Source organism: Salvelinus namaycush, unplaced genomic scaffold (genome assembly GCF_016432855.1).
Source record: "Salvelinus namaycush isolate Seneca unplaced genomic scaffold, SaNama_1.0 Scaffold66, whole genome shotgun sequence".
In the NCBI taxonomy this organism is placed as follows: domain Eukaryota; kingdom Metazoa; phylum Chordata; class Actinopteri; order Salmoniformes; family Salmonidae; genus Salvelinus; species Salvelinus namaycush.
The window spans coordinates 329,392-356,656 of record NW_024061375.1 but is presented as its reverse complement, the minus strand read 5'-3'; the positions used below and the strand labels follow the sequence as shown (position 1 = coordinate 356,656).

General features: G+C 44.1%; 2 protein-coding genes across 2 annotated transcripts; one reads left to right on the top strand and one right to left on the bottom strand.

The window, feature by feature from the left end:
* The first annotated feature begins 301 nt into the window (after positions 1–301).
* Positions 302–19,026, top strand: LOC120042354 (protein unc-93 homolog B1-like). Its single transcript, XM_038987165.1, has 13 exons — positions 302–669; positions 1,102–1,233; positions 3,522–3,663; positions 3,848–4,001; positions 11,180–11,341; positions 11,521–11,650; positions 11,772–11,865; positions 15,413–15,537; positions 15,755–15,937; positions 16,334–16,607; positions 17,005–17,123; positions 17,800–17,922; positions 18,221–19,026. The coding sequence occupies exons 1-13, from the start codon at positions 667–669 to the stop codon at positions 18,458–18,460; spliced, it is 1,881 nt and encodes a 626-aa protein (XP_038843093.1). The 5' UTR covers positions 302–666; the 3' UTR covers positions 18,461–19,026.
* Positions 19,027–25,449: 6,423 nt separating this feature from the next.
* On the bottom strand, positions 25,450–27,229 carry LOC120042349 (beta-crystallin A1-like). The gene is made up of 3 exons (XM_038987161.1): positions 27,197–27,229; positions 26,208–26,350; positions 25,450–25,597 (listed from the first exon to the last, which is right to left on the bottom strand). Exons 1-3 carry the CDS (start codon positions 27,227–27,229, stop codon positions 25,450–25,452), a joined length of 324 nt encoding a protein of 107 aa, XP_038843089.1.
* Positions 27,230–27,265: the final 36 nt, after the last annotated feature.

Sequence of the window (27,265 nt, the reverse complement as noted above, 5' to 3'; positions counted from 1 at the left end):
CACCCTTTTTCCTATGTAGTGCACTATTTTTGACCAGAGCACTATGGTCCTTGGTCAGGAGTAGTGCACTATATAGGGAATAGGGTGCCATTTGGGATGTATAAGCCTTATTCAATGTTAAACATTGCAGGGAAATAAGGTGTTCAATCTCAAACATGTTTTACTTAGAAGACTTGTATGACTTTTCTCTCAGTTTCTTGAAACCACCCTCCCATTGCAAATAAAATCAACTGTCAATTTCAAGGGTCATATTGACTTTACAACACACAAGCGCAGTCAATGCACTGCACGTTGCTTTTTCGAGATGGAACCTACATTTCGTAGGACGATGTATACATGCGTATCCCGTACATACAACTAATACAACTTAAAACGAAATATACTCTAGCTTTTAAGACAATCTAATACAACGTAAAACTAAAAATGCTCTGTAGCTTTAAGACAAACATTATGGAAAGGGTTAAAAAGAGGAAGTGAGCACACAGCGGAGTTTCGTTTCCCTAATGAAAGTTTTAATTTGGGATCTGAGCTTTAGCACTAGAAAGGAGAAGCGCAAGTACAGTAGTACGCGACGGGGTACCAAGAAAGAATACGCAGTTTTATTCGTGCACATGACAATACAAAAGCCCTGAAGTGCGACAGAACGACGCCGATCCTGACATAATAATGGTGAGTGTATTGCATGTATTGAATCGCACTCTCGTATTTTATACGACATTGATTTAAAGGTTTGTTTTCATAAATATGTATATATTCAAGTTAGCAGTATTGTCCGCCATTGTAGATGGTCACTATTTAAAATGGTGTTCTTATTGGTCACACTGTTTTAGAAGTCAAAACGTTTTAATGCAATCTAATTATCAACGTAGATGTGTTCTTTGATAATGGAATAATAGTTGTATTTCTTATTTCTTTGATCTTTGAATGATTGATCATGAAGCAGCAAGCTACTGTGCTCAACTCAACCAAATTCCCCCATGGTTAAAACGTCATTTTTACACGTTTATTACATCGTATTTCATTAGTAGTCTATTTTCATTGAAGTGTCAAAAGAATTTCAATCTTCATGTGCTTACTGCTGTTCTCTGTATCGTCCGACAGATGGCGGAGGCCGACGCGGAAGAGAACGTGTACCGTGAGGCTGTGGCGGAGTCGCCTGTTGCGCCCCCTAATGGCGACATTAACATTGACGACCTGTTACCCGACGGTCCTCAGGGGAATATTCAAGGACAGGTGTTGTGTGAAAAAAAACATGAAAATACTGTTTTTTCAACTTTGCTACCGATGTTTACAATGCAATATCCTGTCATTTTTAAGGAGCATTCCACACTTTTTTGGTTTGTTATGCTAGTGTGCTCTCTTGTCTTGTAAAAAATGATAACTACAACACTAACAACCCTGTATTTCCCTCCCTTCACCTCTCCCTCTCCCTCTCCCCTCCCCTGTCCCCCCTCTCTCCCTCCCTTCACCTCTCTCTCTCCCTCTCCCCTCCCCTGTCCCCCCTCTCCCCCTCCCTTCACCTCTCTCTCCCTCTCCCCTCCCCTCTCCCCCTCCCTTCACCTCTCTCTCCCTCTCCCCTCCCCTGTCCCCCCTCTCCCCCTCCCCTCACCTCTCTCTCTCCCTCTCCCCTCCCCTGTCCCCCCTCTCCCCCTCCCTTCACCTCTCTCTCCCTCTCCCCTCCCCTCTCCCCCCTCTCCCCCTCCCTTCACCTCTCTCTCCCTCACCCCTCCCCTCCCCTGTCCCCTCCCTTCCCCCTCCCTTCACCTCTCTCTCCCTCTCCCCTCCCCTGTCCCCCCTCTCCCCCTCCCTTCACCTCTCTCTCTCTCCCTCTCCCCTCCCTTCACCTCTCTCTCTCCCTCTCCCCTCCCTTCACCTCTCTCTCTCCCTCTCCCCTCCCCTGTCCCCCCTCTCCCCCTCCCTTCACCTCTCTCTCCCTCTCCCCTCCCCTCTCCCCCCTCTCCCCCTCCCTTCACCTCTCTCTCCCTCTCCCCTCCCCTGTCCCCTCCCTTCCCCCTCCCTTCACCTCTCTCTCCCTCTCCCCTCCCCTGTCCCCCCTCTCCCCCTCCCTTCACCTCTCTCTCTCCCTCTCCCTCCCTTCACCTCTCTCTCTCCCTCTCCCTCCCTTCACCTCTCTCTCTCCCTCTCCCCTCCCCTGTCCCCCCTCTCCCCCTCCCTTCACCTCTCTCTCCCTCTCCCCTCCCCTCTCCCCCTCCCTTCACCTCTCTCTCCCTCTCCCCTCCCCTGTCCCCCCTCTCCCCCTCCCTTCACCTCTCTCTCTCCCTCTCCCCTCCCCTGTCCCCCCTCTCCCCCTCCCTTCACCTCTCTCTCCCTCTCCCCTCCCCTCTCCCCCCTCTCCCCCTCCCTTCAACTCTCTCTCCCTCTCCCCTCCCCTGTCCCCTCCCCTGTCCCCTCCCTTCACCTCTCTCTCCCTCTCCCCTCCCCTGTCCCCCCTCTCCCCCTCCCTTCACGTCCCTCTCCCTCTCCCCCTCCCTTCACCGCTCTCCCCCTCCCCTCTCCCCCCTCTCCCCCTCCCTTCACCTCTCTCCCTCTCCCCCTCCCCTGTCCCCCCTCTCTCCCTCCCTTCACCTCTCTCTTTCTCCCTCTCCCCTCCCCTGTCCCCCCTCTCCCCCTCCCTTCACGTCCCTCGCCCTCTCCCCCTCCCTTCACCCCTCTCCCCCTCCCTTCACCTCTCTCTCCCTCTCCCCTCCCCTGTCCCCCCTCTCCCCCTCCCTTCACCTCTCTCTCTCCCTCTCCCCTCCCCTGCCCCCCCCTCCCCCTCCCTTCACCTCTCTCTCCCTCTCCCCTCCCCTCTCCCCCCTCTCCCCCTCCCTTCAACTCTCTCTCCCTCTCCCCTCCCCTGTCCCCTCCCCTGTCCCCTCCCTTCACCTCTCTCTCCCTCTCCCCTCCCCTGTCCCCCCTCTCCCCCTCCCTTCACGTCCCTCTCCCTCTCCCCCTCCCTTCACCGCTCTCCCCCTCCCCTCTCCCCCCTCTCCCCCTCCCTTCACCTCTCTCCCTCTCCCCCTCCCCTGTCCCCCCTCTCTCCCTCCCTTCACCTCTCTCTTTCTCCCTCTCCCCTCCCCTGTCCCCCCTCTCCCCCTCCCTTCACGTCCCTCTCCCTCTCCCCCTCCCTTCACCGCTCTCCCCCTCCCCCCTCTCCCCCTCCCTTCACCTCTCTCCCTCTCCCCCTCCCCTGTCCCCCCTCTCTCCCTCCCTTCACCTCTCTCTTTCTCCCTCTCCTCCCCTGTCCCCCCTCTCCCCCTCCCTTCACCTCTCTCCCTCCCCTGTCCCCCTCTCCCCCTCCCTTCACTTCTCTCTCTCTCTCTCTCTCTCTCTCTCTCTCTCTCTCTCTCTCTCTCTCTCTCTCTCTCTCTCTCTCCCTCCCCTGTCCCCCCTCCCGCCCCTCCCTTCACATCTCTCTCTCTCCCTCTCCCCTCCCCTCTCCCCTTCCCTTCACCTGTCTCTCTCTCCCTCTCCCACTCCCTTCACCTCTCTCTGTCTCTCTCTCCTCACCCCTTCCCCAGATGGAGGAGTTCCTGGGCCCCCAGCCGGAGTACGATGAGGAAGAGGAGGAGAAGAAGTATTACAGGAGGAAGAAGCTGGGCGTGGTGAAGAACGTCCTGGGGGCCAGCGTCGGGGGCATGATTATATACAGCGTCTACATGGGTAACACCTGTCGGTCTCTCTGTCTATCTGACTGACTGACTGTCTGACTGACTGTCTTGCCTGTCTTGTCTGTCTGTCTGTGTGTCTCTGTCAATTTTATTCATATATGCCTGTATTCCATTTTGTGCATGTTTTGTGTGTGTCATGTATTCATTTATATATATGTGTGTGTGTGTGTCTGCAGGCCTGTTGCAGATGCAGCTGATCCTCCACTATGATGAGACGTACAGGGAGGTGAAGTATGGTAACCTGGGTCTGGAGGACATTGACAAGAAGATGCTGATGGGGATCAACGTTACACCCATCATAGGCCTGTTATACACCCCCATACTCATCAGGTATACTATATATATATACATACACCTATCATAGGCCTGTTATACACCCCCATACTCATCAGGTATACTATATATATATACATACACCTATCATAGGCCTGTTATACACCCCATACTCATCAGGTATACTATATATATATATACACCTATCATAGGCCTGTTATACACCCCCATACTCATCAGCTATACTATATATATATATATATACACCTATCATAGGCCTGTTATACACCCCCATACTCATCAGGTATACTATATATATATATACACCTATCATAGGCCTGTTATACACCCCCATACTCATCAGCTATACTATATATATATACATACACCTATCATAGGCCTGTTATACACCCCCATACTCATCAGGTATACTATATATATATACACATATCATAGGCCTGTTATAGACCCCCATACTCATCAGGTATACTATATATATATATACACACCTATCATAGGCCTGTTATACAACTCCATACTCATCAGGTATACTATATACAGTATATCACAAAAGTGAGTACACCCCTCACATTTTTGTAAATATTTGAGTATATCTTTTCATGTGACAACACTGAAGAAATGACACTTTGCTACAATGTAAAGTAGTGAGTGTACAGCTTGTATAACAGTGTAAATTTTCTGTCCCCTCAAAATAACTCAACACACAGCCATTAATGTCTAAACCGCTGGCAACAACACCCCTAAGTGAAAATGTCCAAATTGGGCCCAATTAGCCATTTTCCCTCCCCGGTGTCATGTGACTCGTTAGTGTTACAAGGTCTCAGGTGTGAATGGGGAGCAGGTGTGTTAAATTTGGTGTCATCGCTCTCACACTCCCTCATACTGACTGGTCACTGGAAGTTCAACATGGCACCTCATGGCAAAGAACTCTCTGAGGATCTGAAAAAAAGAATTGTTGCTCTATATAAAGATGGCCTGGGCTATAAGAAGATTGCCAAGACCCTGAAACTGAGCTGCAGCACAGTGGCCAAGACCATACAGCAGTTTAACTGGACAGGTTCCACTCAGAACAGGCCTCGCCATGGTCGACCAAAGAAGTTGAGTGCACGTGCTCAGCGTCATATCCAGAGGTTGTCTTTGGGAAATAGAGGTATGAGTGCTGCCAGCATTGCTGCAGAGGTTGAAGGGGTCAGCCTGTCAGTGCTTAGACCATACGCCGTACACTGCATCAAATTGGTCTGCATGGCTGTCATCCCAGAAGGAAGCCTCTTCTAAAGATGATGCACAAGAAAGCCGGCAAACAGTTTGCTGAAGACAAGCAGACTAAGGACATGGATTACTGGAACCATGTCCTGTGGTCTGATGAGACCAAGATAAACTTATTTGGTTCAGATGGTGTCAAGCGTGTGTGGCGGCAACCAGGTGTGGAGTACCAAGACAAGTGTGTCTTGCCTACAGTCAAGCATGGTGGTGGGAGTGTCATGGTCTGGGGCTGCATGAGTGCTGCCGGCATTGGGGAGCTACAGTTCATTGAGGGAACCATGAATGCCAACATGTACTGTAACATACTGAAGCAGAGCATGATCCCCTCCCTTCGGAGACTGGGCCGCAGGGCCATATTCCAACATGATAACGACCCCAAACACACCTCCAAGACGACCACTGCCTTGCTAAAGAAGCTGAGGGTAAAGGTAATGGACTGGCCAAGCATGTCTCCAGACCTAAACCCTATTGAGCGTCTGTGGGGCATCCTCAAACGGAAGGTGGAGGAGTGCAAGGTCTCTAACATCCACCAGCTCCGTGATGTCGTCATGGAGGAGTGGAAGAAGACTCCAGTGGCAACCTGTGAAGCTCTGGTGAACTCCATGCCCAAGAGGGTTAAGGCAGTGCTGGAAAATTATGGTGGCCACACAAAATATTGACACTTTGGGCCCAATTTGGACATTTTCACTTAGGGGTGTACTCACTTTTGTTGCCAGCGGTTTAGACATTAATGGCTGTGTGTTGAGTTATTTTGAGGGGACAGCAGATTTACACTGTTATACAAGCTGTACACTCACTACTTTACAGTGTAGCAAAGTGTCATTTCTTCAGTGTTGTCACATGAAAAGATATACTCAAATATTTACAAAAATGTGAGGGGTGTACTCACTTTTGTGATATACTGTATATATATACACCTATCATAGGCCTGTTATACACCCCCATACTCATCAGGTATACTATATATATATACATACACCCATCATAGGCCTGTTATACACCCCCATACTCATCAGGTATACTATATATACACTGCTCAAAAAAATAAAGGGAACACTTAAACAACACAATGTAACTCCAAGTCAATCACACTTCTGTGAAATCAAACTGTCCACTTAGGAAGCAACACTGATTGACAATACATTTCACATGCTGTTGTGCAAATGGAATAGACAAAAGGTGGAAATTATAGGCAATTAGCAAGACACCCCCAATAAAGGAATGGTTCTGCAGGTGGTGACCACAGACCACTTCTCAGTTCCTATGCTTCCTGGCTGATGTTTTGATCACTTTTGAATGCTGGCGGTGCTTTCACTCTAGTGGTAGCATGAGACGGAGTCTACAACCCACACAAGTGGCTCAGGTAGTGCAGTTCATCCAGGATGGCACATCAATGCAAGCTGTGGCAAAAAGGTTTGCTGTGTCTGTCAGCGTAGTGTCCAGAGCATAGAGGCGCTACCAGGAGACAGGCCAGTACATCAGGAGACGTGGAGGAGGCCGTAGGAGGGCAACAACCCAGCAGCAGGACCGCTACCTCCGCCTTTGTGCAAGGAGGTGCACTGCCAGAGCCCTGCAAAATGACCTCCAGCAGGCCACAAATGTGCATGTGTCAACATATGGTCTCACAAGGGGTCTGAGGATCTCATCTCGGTACCTAATGGCAGTCAGGCTACCTTTGGCGAGCACATGGAGGGCTGTGCGGCCCCAAAAAGAAATGCCACCCCACACCATGACTGACCCACCGCCAAACCGGTCATGCTGGAGGATGTTGCAGGCAGCAGAACGTTCTCCACGGCGTCTCCAGACTCTGTCACGTCTGTCACATGTGCTCATGTGCTCAGTGTGAACCTGCTTTCATCTGTGAAGAGCACAGGGCGCCAGTGGCGAATTTGCCAATCTTGGTGTTCTCTGGCAAATGCCAAACGTCCTGCACGGTGTTGGGCTGTAAGCACAACCCCCACCTGTGGACGTCGGGCCCTCATACCACCCTCATGGAGTCTGTTTCTGACCGTTTGAGCAGACACATGCACATTTGTGGCCTGCTGGAGGTCATTTTGCAGGGCTCTGGCAGTGCACCTCCTTGCACAAAGGCGGAGGTAGCGGTCCTGCTGCTGGGTTGTTGCCCTCCTACGGCCTCCTCCACGTCTCCTGATGTACTGGCCTGTCTCCTGGTAGCGCCTCCATGCTCTGGACACTACGCTGACAGACACAGCAAACCTTTTTGCCACAGCTCGCATTGATGTGCCATCCTGGATGAACTGCACTACCTGAGCCACTTGTGTGGGTTGTAGACTCCGTCTCATGCTACCACTAGAGTGAAAGCACCGCCAGCATTCAAAAGTGATCAAAACATCAGCCAGGAAGCATAGGAACTGAGAAGTGGTCTGTGGTCACCACCTGCAGAACCATTCCTTTATTGGGGGTGTCTTGCTAATTGCCTATAATTTCCACCTTTTGTCTATTCCATTTGCACAACAGCATGTGAAATTTATTGTCAATCAGTGTTGCTTCCTAAGTGGACAGTTTGATTTCACAGAAGTGTAATTGACTTGGAGTTATATTGTGTTGTTTAAGTGTTCCCTTTATTTTTTTGAGCAGTGTATATACATACACCTATCATAGGCCTGTTATAGACCCCCATACTCATCAGCTATACTATATATATATATATATATATATATATATATATATATATATATATATATATATATATACCTATCATAGGCCTGTTATACACCCCCATACTCATCAGGTATACTATATATATATTTACACCTATCATAGGCCTGTTATACACCCTCATACTCATCAGGTATACTATATATATATACACACCTATCATAGGCCTGTTATACACCCTCATACTCATCAGCTATACTATATATATATATATATATATATATATATATATATATATATATATATATATATATATACACCTATCATAGGCCTGTTATAGACCCCCATACTCATCAGGTATACTATATATATACATACACATATCATAGGCCTGTTATACACCCTCATACTCATCAGGTATACTATATATATATACACATATCATAGGCCTGTTATACACCCTCATACTCATCAGGTATACTATATATATATACACATATCATAGGCCTGTTATACACCCCCATACTCATCATGTATACTATATATACATACACATATCATAGGCCTGTTATACACCCTCATACTCATCAGGTATACTATATATACATACACATATCATAGGCCTGTTATACACCCTCATACTCATCAGGTATACTATATATATATACACCTATCATAGGCCTGTTATACACCCCCATACTCATCAGGTATACTATATATACATACACATATCATAGGCCTGTTATACACCCTCATACTCATCAGGTATACTATATATACATACACATATCATAGGCCTGTTATACAGCCTCATACTCATCAGGTATACTATATATATATACACATATCATAGGCCTGTTATACACCCCCATACTCATCAGGTATACTATATATATACACATATCATAGGCCTGTTATACACCCCCATACTCATCAGGTATACTATATATACATACACATATCATAGGCCTGTTATACACCCTCATACTCATCAGGTATACTATATATATATACACCTATCATAGGCCTGTTATACACCCCCATACTCATCAGGTATACTATATATATATACACCTATCATAGGCCTGTTATACACCCCCATACTCATCAGGTATACTATATATATATACACCTATCATAGGCCTGTTATACACCCTCATACTCATCAGGTATACTATATATATATATACACCTATCATAGGCCTGTTATACACCCCCATACTCATCAGGTATACTATATATATATACACCTATCATAGGCCTGTTATACACCCTCATACTCATCAGGTATACTATATATATATATACACCTATCATAGGCCTGTTATACACCCCCATACTCATCAGGTATACTATATATATATACACCTATCATAGGCCTGTTATACACCCCCATACTCATCAGGTATACTATATATATATACACCTATCATAGGCCTGTTATACACCCCCATACTCATCAGGTATACTATATATATATACACCTATCATAGGCCTGTTATACACCCTCATACTCATCAGGTATACTATATATACATACACCTATCATAGGCCTGTTATACACCCCCATACTCATCAGGTATACTATATATACATAGACCTATCATAGGCCTGTTATACACCCCCATACTCATCAGGTATACTATATATACATACACCTATCATAGGCCTGTTATACACCCCCATACTCATCAGGTATACTATATATACATAGACCTATCATAGGCCTGTTATACACCCCCATACTCATCAGGTATACTATATATATATACACCTATCATAGGCCTGTTATACACCCCCATACTCATCAGGTATACTATATATATATACACCTATCATAGGCCTGTTATACACCCCCATACTCATCAGGTATACTATATATATATACACCTATCATAGGCCTGTTATACACCCTCATACTCATCAGGTATACTATATATACATACACCTATCATAGGCCTGTTATACACCCCCATACTCATCAGGTATACTATATATACATAGACCTATCATAGGCCTGTTATACACCCCCATACTCATCAGGTATACTATATATACATACACCTATCATAGGCCTGTTATACACCCCCATACTCATCAGGTATACTATATATACATAGACCTATCATAGGCCTGTTATACACCCCCATACTCATCAGGTATACTATATATACATACACCCATCATAGGCCTGTTATACACCCCCATACTCATCAGGTATACACACATACTCCTGCTTTCTTCTCATTCTTTCTCTCTCCTCTCGCTCTCTCTCTCTATCCTGTGTCTCCTCTCTATCCTCTCTCTCTCTATCCTCTCTATCGTCTCTCCTCTCGCTCTCTCTCTCTATCCTGTGTCTCCTCTCAATCCTCTCCTCTCTTTCTCTATCCTCTCTCCTCTCTATCCTCTCTCCTCTCGCTCTCTCTCTCTATCCTGTGTCTCCTCTCTATCCTCTCTCCTCTCTCTCTATCCTGTGTCTCCTCTCTATCCTCTCTCCTCTCTCTCTATCCTGTGTCTCCTCTCTATCCTCTCTCCTCTCGCTCTCTCTCTCTATCCTGTGTCTCCTCTCTATCCTCTCTCCTCTCGCTCTCTCTATCCTGTGTCTCCTCTCTATCCTCTCTCCTCTCGCTCTCTCTCTCTATCCTGTGTCTCCTCTCTATCCTCTCTCCTCTCTCTCTATCCTCTCTCTCCTCTATCCTCTCTCCTCTCTCGCCCTTCTCCTCTCTCTCTATCCTCTCTCCTCTCGCTCTCTCTCTCTATCCTGTGTCTCCTCTCTATCCTCTCTCCTCTCGCTCTCTCTCTCTATCCTGTGTCTCCTCTCTATCCTCTCCTCTCTCTCTATCCTGTCTCCTCTCTATCCTCTCTCCTCTCGCTCTCTCTCTCTATCCTGTGTCTCCTCTCTATCCTCTCTCCTCTCGCTCTCTCTCTCTATCCTCTCTCTCTCCTCTCTATCCTCTCTCCTCTCGCTCTCTCTCTCTATCCTCTCTCTCTATCCTCTCTCGCTCTCTCTATCCTCTCTCGCCCTTCTCCTCTCTCTCTATCCTCTCTCCTCTCGCTCTCTCTCCTCTATCCTCTCTCCTCTCTATCCTCTCTCCTCTCGCTCTCTCTCTCTATCCTCTCTCTCTCCTCTCTATCCTCTCTCCTCTCGCTCTCTCTCTCTATCCTCTCTCTCTATCCTCTCTCGCTCTCTCTATCCTCTCTCGCTCTCTCTCTCTCTCTCTCTCTCTCTCTCTCTCTCTCTCTCTCTCTCTCGCTCTCTCTATCCTCTCTCTCTCTCTCTCCTCTCCTCTCTATCCTATCTCTCTCTCTTTCACTCTCTCTCTCTCTTTCAGGTTTCTGGGCACCAAGTGGATGATGTTTCTGGCCAGTGGAATTTACGCTCTCTTCGTCTCAACCAATTACTGGGAGCGATACTACACACTGGTACCATCGGCTGTGGCCATTGGTGCAGCCATTGTCCCGCTGTGGGCGTCATTAGGGAACTACATCACAAGGTTAGGAAGTGGAGAATGGAGACACACACATCAACGTCACACGGACCAGAATACATTTATAGCTAGCTCGTACGGGTTGCAGTGTTTATGTTGTGTTATGCAGTGATATGTAGTGTTGTGTTTTGCTACGTAGTGTTAATCACTCTGTATTGTATTGTCTGTCTCTCTCACACACTCAGGATGGCGCAACAGTACTACGAGTATGTCAACTATAAGGAGGATCACGTTCAGGAACAGAAGAAACTACCCAAGGGGGCGTGTCATCGCTATGTCATCATCTTCCAATCCGTGTTCTTCATCATCTTCCATGTATGTTGCCATTGGTCGAGTCACTTGTCAGTCAGTGAGTGATATGGGTTAAGCATTGCCTTTTGTGTGTTGGTGTGTGAGGATTCTGATGTCTGGCTGTGTTTCTCTGTGTGTCTCTCAGCTCAGCCTGGTGTTTGCAGAGTTCCCCCAGCGCATCTTCCTCCAGCAGTTCCTGAGTGACTACAACCACACACTGTACAACGTTAAACACTGTGGTAAACTGACCATTATCTGTACAACGTTAAACACTGGTAAACTGACCATTATCTGTACAACGTTAAACACTGGTAAACTGACCATTATCTGTACAACGTTAAACACTGTGGTAAACTGACCATTATCTGTACAACGTTAAACACTGTGGTAAACTGACCATTATCTGTACAACGTTAAACACTGTGGTAAACTGACCATTATCTGTACAACGTTAAACACTGGTAAACTGACCATTATCTGTACAACGTTAAACACTGTGGTAAACTGACCATTATCTGTACAACGTTAAACACTGTGGTAAACTGACCATTATCTGTACAACGTTAAACACTGGTAAACTGACCATTATCTGTACAACGTTAAACACTGTGGTAAACTGACCATTATCTGTACAACGTTAAACACTGTGGTAAACTGACCATTATCTGTACAACGTTAAACACTGGTAAACTGACCATTATCTGTACAACGTTAAACACTGTGGTAAACTGACCATTATCTGTACAACGTTAAACACTGGTAAACTGACCATTATCTGTACAACGTTAAACACTGTGGTAAACTGACCATTATCTGTACAATGTTAAACACTGTGGTAAACTGACCATTATCTGTACAATGTTAAACACTGGTAAACTGACCATTATCTGTACAACGTTAAACACTGTGGTAAACTGACCATTATCTGTACAACGTTAAACACTGTGGTAAACTGACCATTATCTGTACAAAGTTAAACACTGTGGTAAACTGACCAGTAGTCTGTTATTATCTGTACAATGTTAAACACTGGTAAACTGACCATTATCTGTACAACGTTAAACACTGTGGTAAACTGACCATTATCTGTACAACGTTAAACACTGTGGTAAACTGACCATTATCTGTACAACGTTAAACACTGTGGTAAACTGACCATTATCTGTACAACGTTAAACACTGTGGTAAACTGACCATTTTCTGTACAACGTTAAACACTGTGGTAAACTGACCATTATCTGTACAACGTTAAACACTGTGGTAAACTGACCATTATCTGTACAACGTTAAACACTGTGGTAAACTGACCATTATCTGTACAACGTTAAACACTGGTAAACTGACCATTATCTGTACAACGTTAAACACTGTGGTAAACTGACCATTATCTGTACAACGTTAAACACTGGTAAACTGACCATTATCTGTACAACGTTAAACACTGTGGTAAACTGACCATTATCTGTACAATGTTAAACACTGTGGTAAACTGACCATTATCTGTACAATGTTAAACACTGGTAAACTGACCATTATCTGTACAACGTTAAACACTGTGGTAAACTGACCATTATCTGTACAACGTTAAACACTGTGGTAAACTGACCATTATCTGTACAAAGTTAAACACTGTGGTAAACTGACCAGTAGTCTGTTATTATCTGTACAATGTTAAACACTGGTAAACTGACCATTATCTGTACAACGTTAAACACTGTGGTAAACTGACCATTATCTGTACAACGTTAAACACTGTGGTAAACTGACCATTATCTGTACAACGTTAAACACTGTGGTAAACTGACCATTATCTGTACAACGTTAAACACTGTGGTAAACTGACCATTATCTGTACAACGTTAAACACTGTGGTAAACTGACCATTATCTGTACAACGTTAAACACTGTGGTAAACTGACCATTATCTGTACAGCGTTAAACACTGTGGTAAACTGACCATTATCTGTACAGCGTTAAACACTGTGGTAAACTGACCACACACTGTACAGCGTTAACCACTGTGGTAAACTGACCATTATCTGTACAACGTTAAACACTGTGGTAAACTGACCACACACTGTACAGCGTTAAACACTGTGGTAAACTGACCATTATCTGTACAATGTTAAACACTGTGGTAAACTGACCATTATCTGTACAACGTTAAACACTGTGGTAAACTGACCATTATCTGTACAATGTTAAACACTGTGGTAAACTGACCATTATCTGTACAACGTTAAACACTGTGGTAAACTGACCATTATCTGTACAGCGTTAAACACTGTGGTAAACTGACCATTATCTGTACAGCGTTAAACACTGTGGTAAACTGACCAGTAGTCTGTTATTATCTGTACAATGTTAAACACTGTGGTAAACTGACCATTATCTGTACAACGTTAAACACTGTGGTAAACTGACCATTATCTGTACAACGTTAAACACTGTGGTAAACTGACCATTATCTGTATAACGTTAAACACTGTGGTAAACTGACCATTATCTGTACAACGTTAAACACTGTGGTAAACTGACCATTATCTGTACAACGTTAAACACTGTGGTAAACTGACCATTATCTGTACAACGTTAAACACTGTGGTAAACTGACCATTATCTGTACAACGTTAAACACTGTGGTAAACTGACCATTATCTGTACAATGTTAAACACTGTGGTAAACTGACCATTATCTGTACAAAGTTAAACACTGTGGTAAACTGACCATTATCTGTACAATGTTAAACACTGTGGTAAACTGACCATTATCTGTACAAAGTTAAACACTGTGGTAAACTGACCATTATCTGTACAAAGTTAAACACTGTGGTAAACTGACCATTATCTGTACAATGTTAAACACTGTGGTAAACTGACCATTATCTGTACAACGTTAAACACTGTGGTAAACTGACCATTATCTGTACAACGTTAAACACTGTGGTAAACTGACCATTATCTGTACAACGTTAAACACTGTGGTAAACTGACCATTATCTGTACAATGTTAAACACTGTGGTAAACTGACCATTAGTCTGTTATTATCTGTACAATGTTAAACACTGTGGTAAACTGACCATTATCTGTACAATGTTAAACACTGTGGTAAACTGACCATTATCTGTACAATGTTAAACACTGTGGTAAACTGACCAGTAGTCTGTTATTATCTGTACAATGTTAAACACTGTGGTAAACTGACCATTATCTGTACAAAGTTAAACACTGTGGTAAACTGACCATTATCTGTACAATGTTAAACACTGTGGTAAACTGACCATTAGTCTGTTATTATCTGTACAATGTTAAACACTGTGGTAAACTGACCATTATCTGTACAATGTTAAACACTGTGGTAAACTGACCAGTAGTCTGTTATTAACTTCCATTTCCTTACCCTGACTCTCAGAGGAGAAGCATGATCTATGGTTTTTATAGCATTGTTTTCGTGCACCTCAATCTCTCTCATCCCCCCTCCCCACTCCTCTCTCTCTCAATCTGATCAATGGTTTAAACAAAATACAGGTTTTGTTTCATCACTTTCTTTATCCCTCTCTCTTTATTGGGTTCAGAGGACAGTGCTATGATTGGTGGTTTTAATAACTCCTCCCCCTCCCCAGGTGCGGAGGGCAGTGGTATGATTGGTGGTTTTAATAACTCCTCCCCCTCCCCAGGTGCGGAGGGCAGTGGTATGATTGGTGGTTTTAATAACTCCTCCCCCTCCCCAGGTGCGGAGGGCAGTGGTATGATTGGTGGTTTTAATAACTCCTCCCCCTCCCCAGGTGCGGAGGGCAGTGGTATGATTGGTGGTTTCAACAGGACCGTCCTGAAGCACCTCCCTCGCTCCCTGCTGCTCATCCAGGTGGAGAGTGTTCTCATGGGGGCCGCCTTCCTCTCCATGATCATCGTAAGACACACACACACACACACACACACACACACACACACACACACACACACACACACACACACACACAGGCAAAGACACGTGTGTACACAAGTACCTAAAATGATCATCCTAAAAACCTAGCTTTATTACACCCAACATCAATACAACACCCAATACAATTACCCAGAGTCCATTGCTTGCTTTCCCACAGTCCTTCACTGTGTTTTACCCATAGTTCCTGGCGGTGTGCGGGGCTGCGTACCGCCCTACAGAGGAGATCGATCTGAGGAGTATCGGCTGGGGGAACATCTTCCAGTTGCCCTTCAAACACCTGAGAGACTACAGGCTGAGACTCCTCATCCCCTTCTTCATCTACAGTGGACTGGACACACTCTTCTCTGTCACCGGACTCACTCTGGTAGTCATTACAAGAAGTCCTTTAGTAACTGTAGTAGCTGGAGTCTGAATGTTGTCCATGTAGCTTTCACAGACCAACTGTGTCACTTTACATAGTGTAGACAGATTCTGCTGGAGTGCAGCTATATTCACAATGCTCTCTCTCTCTATCCTCTCTCTCTCTATATCCTCTATCCTCTCTCTCTCTCTCTCTCTCTCTCTCTCTCTCTCTCTCTCTCTCTCTCTCTCTCTCTCTCTATCCTCTATCCTCTCTCTCTCACTCGTGTTCTTTCTTTCTCTCGCTTGCTCACTCTCTTTTGCTCACTCACTCACTATCTGTCCTGTTCACCCCCCCTTTCTCCTACGTTCCCTGTCTTTGTCTCTCCTCTAATCTACCCTCATGTCTCCCCCCTCCCAGTCGTATGGTGTGTGTACGGTGGGTCTGGAGTGGCTGTATCTCCTGGTGATGGTCTATGGTCTGTCCTGCTCCCTGTTCTCCTGCCTGTCCCTGTCCCTCCTCAGGCTGCCACGCTACGTCTCTCTGCTAGGGGGCGCTGTGATCCACGGTCCTCTGCTTGTGTTCCTGCTGTTCTGGTCCCCGGCTCCACGCTCACCTGATCAACTGCCTTACCTGCTGGTGGTGATCGCCCTCTGGGGAATGGGGTCTGCATTGAATAAGACTGGACTCAGCAGTGAGTTTTAGTACTATGATTAGACACAAACACACACACACACACACACACACACACACACACACACACACACACACACACACACACACACTGGAATCTTTTATTTCCTAGTTGGAAAAGTATTGTTCTTTTCCAGTTCAGACTTAATAATTTCCAACATTTATGTCTCCTCTCTCTCATATCTTCCTCCCCTCCACCTATCTCCTTCTCCCCCTCTCCACCTCCCCTTTCTCTCTCCACCCCCCCCCTCCACTGCCCTCCTCTCTCACTCTCTCTTCCCCCTTGTCTACCGCCCTCCTCTCTCTCTCTCTCGCTCTCTTTCTATCTACCCCCCCTCCACCCCCCCCCCCCCTACCCCCCACTCTCCACTGTCTCTCTCTCTCTCCGTGTCTGTCAGTTCTCCTGGGTATGTTGTATGAAGATAAAGAGAGACTGGACTTTGTCTACACCATCTACCACTGGTGGCAGGCTATCGCCATCTTCATAGTCTACCTGTGGACTGGACTCATCATGAGGGTATGTGTGTGTGTCCCCGTGTGTGTCCCCATGTCCGTGTTTGTCCCCGTGTGTCTGTGTGTGTCCATGCCCGTGCGTGTCCATGTCCGTGTGTGTCCCCGTGTGTCCGTGTTTGTCTGTGTGTGTCCATGTCTGTTTATGTCCGTGTGTGTCCATGTCCGTGTGTGTCCCCATGTCCCTGTGTGTGTCCCCATGTCCGTGTTTGTCCCCGTGTGTCTGTGTGTGTCCATGCCCGTGTGTGTCCATGTCCGTGTGTGTCCCCATGTCCCCGTGTGTGTCCGTGTGTGTGTCCGTGTGTCCCCATGTGTCCCCTTGTGTGTCCCCTTGTGTGTCCGTGTCTGTGTCCGTGTGTCCCCGTGTGTGTCCGTGTGTGTCCGTGTTTGTCCCCGTGTGTCTGTGTGTGTCCCCGTGTGTCTGTGTGTGACCCCGTGTGTGTCCGTGTGTATCCCCGTGTGTGTGTCCCCGTGTGTGTGTCCCCGTGTGTGTGTCCCCGTGTGTGTGTCCCCGTGTGTGTGTCCCCGTGTGTGTGTCCCCGTGTGTGTGTCCGTGTGTGTGTCCGTGTGTGTGTGTCCGTGTGTGTGTCCGTGTGTTAGAAAAAGTGTAAAAATGATTAATTTAATGTGCTTATTTCAACCCTCTCTTTCTCTCCTTCTCATTCCTGGTCCCTCCTCCTCAGGCCAAACTCTCCATTCTATTGGTCATCTTGCTGCTGGCATGCTTCTGCTATTGGACGATGGAGCGACGCCTGGCCAAGAACATGCCTTTCAGACTGCCTCGCATTCCCCGCCCCAAACACAAGGTAACCTATCACAATCTGTTCACCTTTTGCTGTGTTTTTGCATTTTTTTTTCTTTAAAATACCATTTGGCTGGAGAGAAAAGAGCAAATATCACATATCACCTTCACTAGTAATGCGATAAAGACAAGCAAAACAGAACATTGAAATGAAACACTCTTTGTTTGAGGTTTGGCATTGGCAATAAAGACAATTAAAGAGCAATATCAAGTGTCTTCGATAATGACACAAAGTCATCAATTGACATGTTTGGTCGGTAATGTAATGTAATATAATGTTGACCATGTCACTTCCTCCTCAGGTTAAAGGTTATCGTTACCTGGAGGAGGAAAACTCAGACGAGTCAAACTCGGAGGAGAGTGATGAGGATGATGATGAAGAGACGCAGGAGGAGGTGATCAGGGAGGACTTTGGCGGAGACGCAGGGTCGCAGGGCTCTGATTCGACCAGGGAGAGGAGGGGAGGGGCTAGGGGTCGGCGCAGGAGGCAAGACGATGATTATGAGCAAGCGGGGGAAAGGGAGGAGAGAGAGAAGGAGTGATAGAGAGAGGGAGAGGGATAGAGAAAGAGGGAGGAGATTTCCTCTACTCTAGGTGTTCTCTAGCTATCCTCTAGCTGTCCTCTAGGTATCCTCTAGCTGTCCTCTAGGTATCCTCTAGCTATCCTCTAGGTATCCTCTAGCTGTCCTCTAGCTATCCTCTAGCTGTCCTCTAGGTATCCTCTAGCTGTCCTCTAGGTATCCTCTAGGTATCTTCTAGCTGTCCTCTAGCTGTCCTCTAGCTGTCTTCTAGCTGTCCTCTAGCTGTCCTCTAGCTATCCTCTAGGTATCTTCTAGCTGTCCTCTAGCTGTCCTCTAGGTATCCTCTAGGTATCCTTTAGCTGTCCTCTAGCTGTCCTCTAGCTGTCCTCTAGGTATCCTCTAGCTGTCCTCTAGCTATCCTCTAGCTGTCCTCTAGGTATCCTCTAGCTGTCCTCTAGGTATCTTCTAGCTGTCCTCTAGGTATCCTCTAGCTGTCCTCTAGCTGTCCTCTAGCTATCCTCTAGCTGTCCTCTAGCTATCCTCTAGCTGTCCTCTAGGTATCCTCTAGCTGTCCTCTAGCTATCCTCTAGCTATCCTCTAGCTGTCCTCTAGGTATCCTCTAGCTGTCCTCTAGGTATCCTCTAGGTATCCTCTAGCTGTCCTCTAGGTATCCTCTAGCTGTCCTCTAGGTATCCTCTAGGTATCCTCTAGCTATCCTCTAGCTGTCCTCTAGGTATCCTCTAGCTGTCCTCTAGGTATCCTCTAGCTGTCCTCTAGGTATCCTCTAGGTATATTCTAGCTATCCTCTAGCTGTCTTCTAGGTATCCTCTAGCTGTCCTCTAGGTATCCTCTAGCTGTCCTCTAGCTGTCCTCTAGCTGTCCTCTAGGTATCCTCTAGGTATCCTCTAGCTGTCCTCTAGGTATCCTCTAGGTATCCTCTAGGTATCCTCTAGCTGTCTTCTAGGTACTTTCCCCAGTCCAGCTCTCTTACATCAGTGCAGATTAAGGAAAGGAGTTGAATCAGAAGAAGAAACAAAACGGGTGTGTCTCAAATGTAACCCTTTTCACTTCATAGTGCCTTACTTTTGACCCCGAACTTTAACCCTGGTCAAAAGTTGTGCACTATGAATAAGGTCCCATTTGGAACGCAGACAGTACTGTATGTCTAGGCTATTGACACGCACCTAGAGGGGGATTGACATATATAGATAATAAACCCGGTCATAATTGAAGAGGTTCATCCACAGGAGGATAAAACAGCAGTACAGGAGGATAAAACAGCGGTACAGGAGGATAAAACAGAGCGGTACAGGAGGATAAAACAGAGCGGTACAGGAGGATAAAACAGAGCGGTACAGGAGGATAAACAGAGTGGTACAGGAGGATAAAACAGAGCGGTACAGGAGGATAAAACAGAGTGGTACAGGAGGATAAAACAGAGCAGTACAGGAGGATAAAACAGAGGTACAGGAGGATAAAACAGAGCAGTACAGGAGGATAAAACAGAGGTACAGGAGGATAAAACAGAGTGGTACAGGAGGATAAAACAGAGTGGTACAGGAGGATAAAACAGAGGTACAGGAGGATAAAACAGAGTGGTACAGGAGGATAAAACAGAGCGGTACAGGAGGATAAAACAGAGCGGTACAGGAGGATAAAACAGAGCGGTACAGGAGGAAAAAGAAGAACGGGGTATTTTACACAGAACGAAAGAGGATGAAGAGAGGACAGGAATTCACTATAGAGGGAATAAGGTGCCATCTGGGACACAGCCTTTGTATTTCAACAGTATCACTGTATTGTATTGTTAGTCAGCTGTGTTGTCATGGTTCCTAGCTCAGGTGTTTTGAGTGGCCTACATTTTGTTGTTTTTTTGTAAGGAATTTATTCAATCAATGATTTTGAAGAAATTGAATAATAGTCATGAATTATAATGAGAATATATTGATTGTAATTGTTTTTTTTATGACAGAAGTGAGTTTTGAAGTTGTTTTCTGAGTATAAAGCTGGTTTTGTGCCTCTTGATGTGGGTGTTCTGTTATCAAAGACCAACTAATATCACCATGGAAACTTAGTTCATAAAAGTGAACACCTTATATGCTTAGTTAAATAAAAAAGTCACTCCTACACTGTAAGAAAGCCGTAAAGATATATATAATAAACAAAAATACATTCACTTATTTTATAAGACTTGATCTTAATTTGGATCCCCATGAGCTGACGCCATGACAACAGCTAAATGTGTACATACAGTCAACACACACACACATACATTTAAAGGTACACTGTGAGTGTAAAATGCCTTTTTTTTTTTACTCAAATTTTGGTTTGAGAGGTGACTATGTTTCATATACACATATGGTATTATATGAATCAATTTGTTTCTTGTTAAACTACACAGCCCTTAGTAGGCTAGTAATAAAAGCTTTAAGTCATGGGTGTGGGGAGGTATGCCCCTTTGTGTGTGCTCCAATGAGGTCATTCCTGGACTGTTTCTGTCCATTGAGTTAAGGCAGTTTCCCGACCCTCTCCTTGGGCCTCCCCAGACGTTTCACATTTTCCTTTTAACCTTAAATTGGCACACCTGGTTCAATTAGTCAAAGGCTTGATGATTAGTTGACTAATTAAATCAGGCGTGCCAGTTTAAGGTTAAAACAAAAATGTGAAATGTCTGGGGGAGCCCAAGGAGAGGGTCGGGAAACCCTGATTTAAGGGACCTCTTTTGGCTCAAGAGCACCCCCCAGAGGCAAAGATTATGTATAGTACAATAGATGTTGAGTACACAGTACAGATGTACAGTATAATACAAGTATATACTATATGTAGTAGATGTATTGTAGATATGTGTATGAAGACATTTAGATGTATCTATATAGAAGACATGTATATATATATAGTACAGTATATAGTAGATATGTGTATGAAGACATAGTACAGTATATAGTAGTGAGTATTGAAGACTATAGTACAGTATATATGTGTATAGAAGACTATATAGTACAGTATATAGTATATATGTGTATAGAAGACTATATAGTACAGTATATAGTAGATATGTGTATAGAAGACTATAGTACAGTATATGTGTATAGAAGACTATATAGTACAGTATATAGTAGATATGTGTATAGAAGACTATAGTACAGTATATAGTAGATATGTGTATAGAAGACTCTATAGTACAGTATATAGTAGATATGTGTATAGAAGACTATAGTACAGTATATGTGTATAGAAGACTATAGTACACTATATGTGTATAGAAGACTATATAATACAGTGTATAGTAGATATGTGTATAGAAGACATATAGTACAGTATATGTGTATGAAGACATATAGTACAGTGTATAGTAGATATGTGTATGAAGACTATAGTACAGTATATGTGTATAGAAGACTATATAGTACAGAATATAGTAGATATGTGTATGAAGACATATAGTACAGTGTATAGTAGATATGTGTATGAAGACATATAGTACAGTGTATAGTAGATATGTGTATAGAAGACTATAGTACAGTATATGTGTATAGAAGACTATATAGTACAGTATATAGTAGATATGTGTATGAAGACATATAGTACAGTATATAGTAGATATGTGTATGAAGACATATAGTACAGTATATAGTAGATATGTGTATGAAGACATATAGTACAGTATATAGTAGATATGTGTATGAAGACATATAGTACAGTATATAGTAGATATGTGTATAGAAGACTATAGTACAGTATATGTGTATTGAAGACTATATAGTACAGTATATAGTAGATATGTCTATGAAGACATATAGTACAGTGTATAGTAGATGTGTGTATGAAGACATATAGTACAGTATATAGTAGATGTGTGTATGAAGACATATAGTACAGTATATAGTAGATGTGTGTATGAAGACATATAGTACAGTATATAGTAGATATGTGTATTGAAGACTATATAGTACAGTATATAGTAGATATGTCTATGAAGACATATAGTACAGTGTATAGTAGATATGTGTATGAAGACATATAGTACAGTATATAGTAGATATGTGTATGAAGACATATAGTACAGTATATAGTAGATATGTCTATGAAGACATATAGTACAGTGTATAGTAGATGTGTGTATGAAGACATATAGTACAGTATATAGTAGATGTGTGTATGAAGACATATAGTACAGTATATAGTAGATATGTGTATGAAGACATATAGTACAGTATATAGTAGATATGTGTATGAAGACATATAGTACAGTATATAGTAGATATGTGTATGAAGACATATAGTACAGTATATAGTAGATATGTGTATAGAAGACTATAGTACAGTATATGTGTATAGAATACTATATAGTACAGTATATAGTAGATATGTCTATGAAGACATATAGTACAGTATATAGTAGATGTGTGTATGAAGACATATAGTACAGTATATAGTAGATATGTGTATTGAAGACTATATAGTACAGTATATAGTAGATATGTCTATGAAGACATATAGTACAGTGTATAGTAGATATGTGTATGAAGACATATAGTACAGTATATAGTAGATATGTGTATGAAGACATATAGTACAGTATATAGTAGATATGTCTATGAAGACATATAGTACAGTGTATAGTAGATGTGTGTATGAAGACATATAGTACAGTATATAGTAGATGTGTGTATGAAGACATATAGTACAGTGTATAGTAGATGTGTGTATGAAGACATATAGTACAGTGTATAGTAGATGTGTGTATGAAGACATATAGTACAGTATATAGTAGATATGTGTATGAAGACATATAGTACAGTGTATAGTAGATGTGTGTATGAAGACATATAGTACAGTGTATAGTAGATGTGTGTATGAAGACATATAGTACAGTGTATAGTAGATGTGTCTATGAAGACATATAGTACAGTGTATAGTAGATATGTGTATAGAAGACTATATAGTACAGTATATAGTAGATATGTCTATGAAGACATATAGTACAGTGTATAGTAGATATGTGTATGAAGACATATAGTACAGTATATAGTAGATATGTGTATGAAGACATATAGTACAGTATATAGTAGATATGTGTATGAAGACATATAGTACAGTGTATAGTAGATGTGTGTATGAAGACATATAGTACAGTATATAGTAGATATGTGTATGAAGACATATAGTACAGTGTATAGTAGATGTGTGTATGAAGACATATAGTACAGTATATAGTAGATATGTGTATGAAGACATATAGTACAGTATATAGTAGATGTGTGTATGAAGACATATAGTACAGTGTATAGTAGATGTGTGTATGAAGACATATAGTACAGTGTATAGTAGATGTGTGTATGAAGACATATAGTACAGTGTATAGTAGATGTGTGTATGAAGACATATAGTACAGTGTATAGTAGATGTGTGTATGAAGACATATAGTACAGTGTATAGTAGATGTGTGTATGAAGACATATAGTAGATGTGTGTATGAAGACATATAGTACAGTGTATAGTAGATGTGTGTATGAAGACATATAGTACAGTGTATAGTAGATATGTGTATGAAGACATATAGTACAGTATATAGTAGATGTGTGTATGAAGACATATAGTACAGTATATAGTAGATATGTGTATGAAGACATATAGTACAGTGTATAGTAGATGTGTGTATGAAGACATATAGTACAGTGTATAGTAGATGTGTGTATGAAGACATATAGTACAGTGTATAGTAGATTTGTGTATGAGGACATATAGTACAGTGTATAGTAGATGTGTGTATGAAGACATATAGTACAGTATATAGTAGATGTGTGTATGAAGACATATAGTACAGTGTATAGTAGATGTGTGTATGAAGACATATAGTACAGTGTATAGTAGATATGTGTATAGAAGACTATATAGTATAGTATATAGTAGATGTGTGTATGAGGACATATAGTACAGTGTATAGTAGATGTGTGTATGAGGACATATAGTACAGTATATAGTAGATGTGTGTATGAAGACATATAGTACAGTATATAGTAGATGTGTGTATGAAGACATATGTATAGTACAGCTCCGTTTGTCTTGTATTCCCAAACTCACAATGTATCCCTTTTTCTACACACCAGTCAGTGAAGCAGGTAAGTGTCCACTTTGTTTGTTTCACGGTGTTCTTTTCGTTTTGTTTTCTCTCAAATTCATCAAACGCTTATTTTCTACATCGGCATGCCAAACTATTGTGGATGTAGCCATTTTAATAAAGGGGAAAAGGCTCAATGATATGAAGGTGGAAAGGCTAAACGTCATAGTATACGGTCTCACATACACACGGCTGAATGCTGTTTTAGCCAATCAGCATCCAGTATCCAAACTACCCCGTTTATAGTACGGTATATAGTGAATGTGTACAAACATATATACTACCCAAGAAGAACACAGGACCCAGGTTTGAGGTGAGCGTGAGTTTATTGGTCAGTGATGATCTCCCTCCTCTCTCACCACCACTGTCTATTGCTGTTATTGGTGCTGGTGAACCAAAGTCCCTGATATATATCTGTGATATATACTACAACCTGCTAGGCCGTTATTACACTATAACGGTCCTCTATAACATGTGTTACGGTGATGACTTAACTCGTCTCACGTTGCTGTTGACGTTACGGCACTGATATACGAGTCGCCTCTCGTAGAAATAATACCCTGTTGTGTTATCAACCAGAGTATCTGAGGACGTCCGTGACGGAGTTGAGATGTGTTAGTAGAAATAATACCCTGTTGTGTTATCAACCAGAGTATCTGAGGACGTCCGTGACGGAGTTGAGATGTGTTAGTAGAAATAATACCCTGTTGTGTTATCAACCAGAGTATCTGAGGACGTCCGTGACGGAGTTGAGATGTGTTAGTAGAAACTGTGGGATGGTTCTGACTGACTGTGTTTGTGGTGGTCGTGCTGTGACAAGGCCCCAGTAGACCCAGCCCTAGGCCGAAGCCTGAGGCTCTGTTAGTGGTATGGTCTGCTTCGGGCCCGGTTAGTGCTGGATACGGCGGATAGACTGGATCTGGGGTGTCTGGCAGTGGGAACCCCAGTTCTTCCAGTGCTGGTAGTCTCCACTGTGTCTCTCACACTCCATGATGTACTGCTGGCCCCTGTAGCCGGGGAACTGGTAGCACACAAAGCTGTGGGAGAGAGAGGGATGGAGGGAGAGAGGGAGCGGAGGGGGAAGGGAGAGGGATGGAGGGAGAGAGAGGGAGCGGAGGGGGAAGGGAGAGGGATGGAGGGAGAGAGGGAGCGGAGGGGGAAGGGAGAGGGATGGAGGGAGAGAGGAGAGAGAGGGAGCGGAGGGGGGAAGGGAGAAGGATGGAGGGAGAGAGGAGAGAGGGAGAAGGATGGCGGGAGAGAGGGTGATAGGTAGGGTGCAGAGGGAGGGAGAAACATGTTTGGCTTAGAGTGGAGTTTCGCTTGACACTGAATAGAATTGTCACACAATGTTTTGCTTTCATTGTCTCACTATAGCAAGATTGGAGTGTGTTTGTGTTTGTGTCAGTGGAGGCTGGTGAGGGGAGGACGGCTCATAATAACGGCTGGATCAGAGCAAATGGAATGGCATCAAACACATAGAAACCACGTGTTTGATACCATTCCACTTATTTTGATCCAGCAGTTACCACGAGCCCCCCCCCCCCCCCCCCCCAAATAAGGTACCACCAACCTCCTGAGGTTTGTGCCATTGTGTTTTTGTACAGTATCTAATTAGTGAGTGTGTGCTTGTGTTTAATGTTGACTTACGCGCCACACTGAACGTGCATGGATCCGACCTCAGGCATGCACCAGCCCATGGCCCTCAGAGAGGGGTAATCATCACACAGCTCAGCGCTGCGGCCCATGAAGTTCTCTGTCTCAAAGATCTGCATACGACTGCTCTGGTGGGACTGGGAGGGGAAGGAGGAGAAAGGATAGAGGGGGAGAGAGGATAGAGGGGGAGAGGATAGAGTGAGAGAGGATAGAGGGGGAGAGAGAGAGAAGGGGAGAGAGAGAGAAGGGGAGAGAGATGTGGGGAGAGAGAAGGGGAGAGAGAGGGGGGGAGAGGATAGAGGGGGAGAGAGGATAGAGTGAGAGAGAGGATAGAGGGGGAGAGAGAGAGAAGGGGAGAGAGAGAGAAGGGGAGAGAGAGAGGGGGAGAGAGGATAGAGTGAGAGAGAGGATAGAGGGGGAGAGAGGATAGAGGGGGAGAGAGGATAGAGGGGGAGAGAGGATAGAGTGAGAGAGAGGATAGAGGGGGAGAGAGAGAGAAGGGGAGAGAGAGAGAAGGGGAGAGAGAGAGGGGGAGAGAGGATAGAGGGAGAGAGAGGATAGAGAGAGAGAGGATAGAGTGAGAGAGAGGATAGAGGGGGAGCGAGGATAGAGGGAGAGCGAGGATAGAGGGGGAGAGAGAGAGAGGGGGAGAGAGAGAGAGGGGGAGAGAGAGAGAGAGAGGGGGAGAGAGAGGATAGAGGTGGAGAGAGAGAGAGAGAGAGAGGGGGAGAGAGAGGATAGAGGGGGAAAGAGAGAAGGGGAGAGAGAGAGAAGGGGAGAGAAGGGGAGAGAGAGAGAGAAGGGGAGAGAAGGGGAGAGAGAGAGAGAGAGAGAAGGGGAGGGTTAAACACGATAGGACACAATCTCACTCTGTTTCCTTTTTGCTTTCTCTCATACAGACCGACACACATACAGTACTCTATCCTTCTGTCTGTCTTCTATTAACACTATACATAGAATACTGTCTTCTATTAAACACTAACATAGAATAAACTGTCTTCTATAAACACTACCATAGATACTGGTCTTCTATAAACACTAACATAGAATAC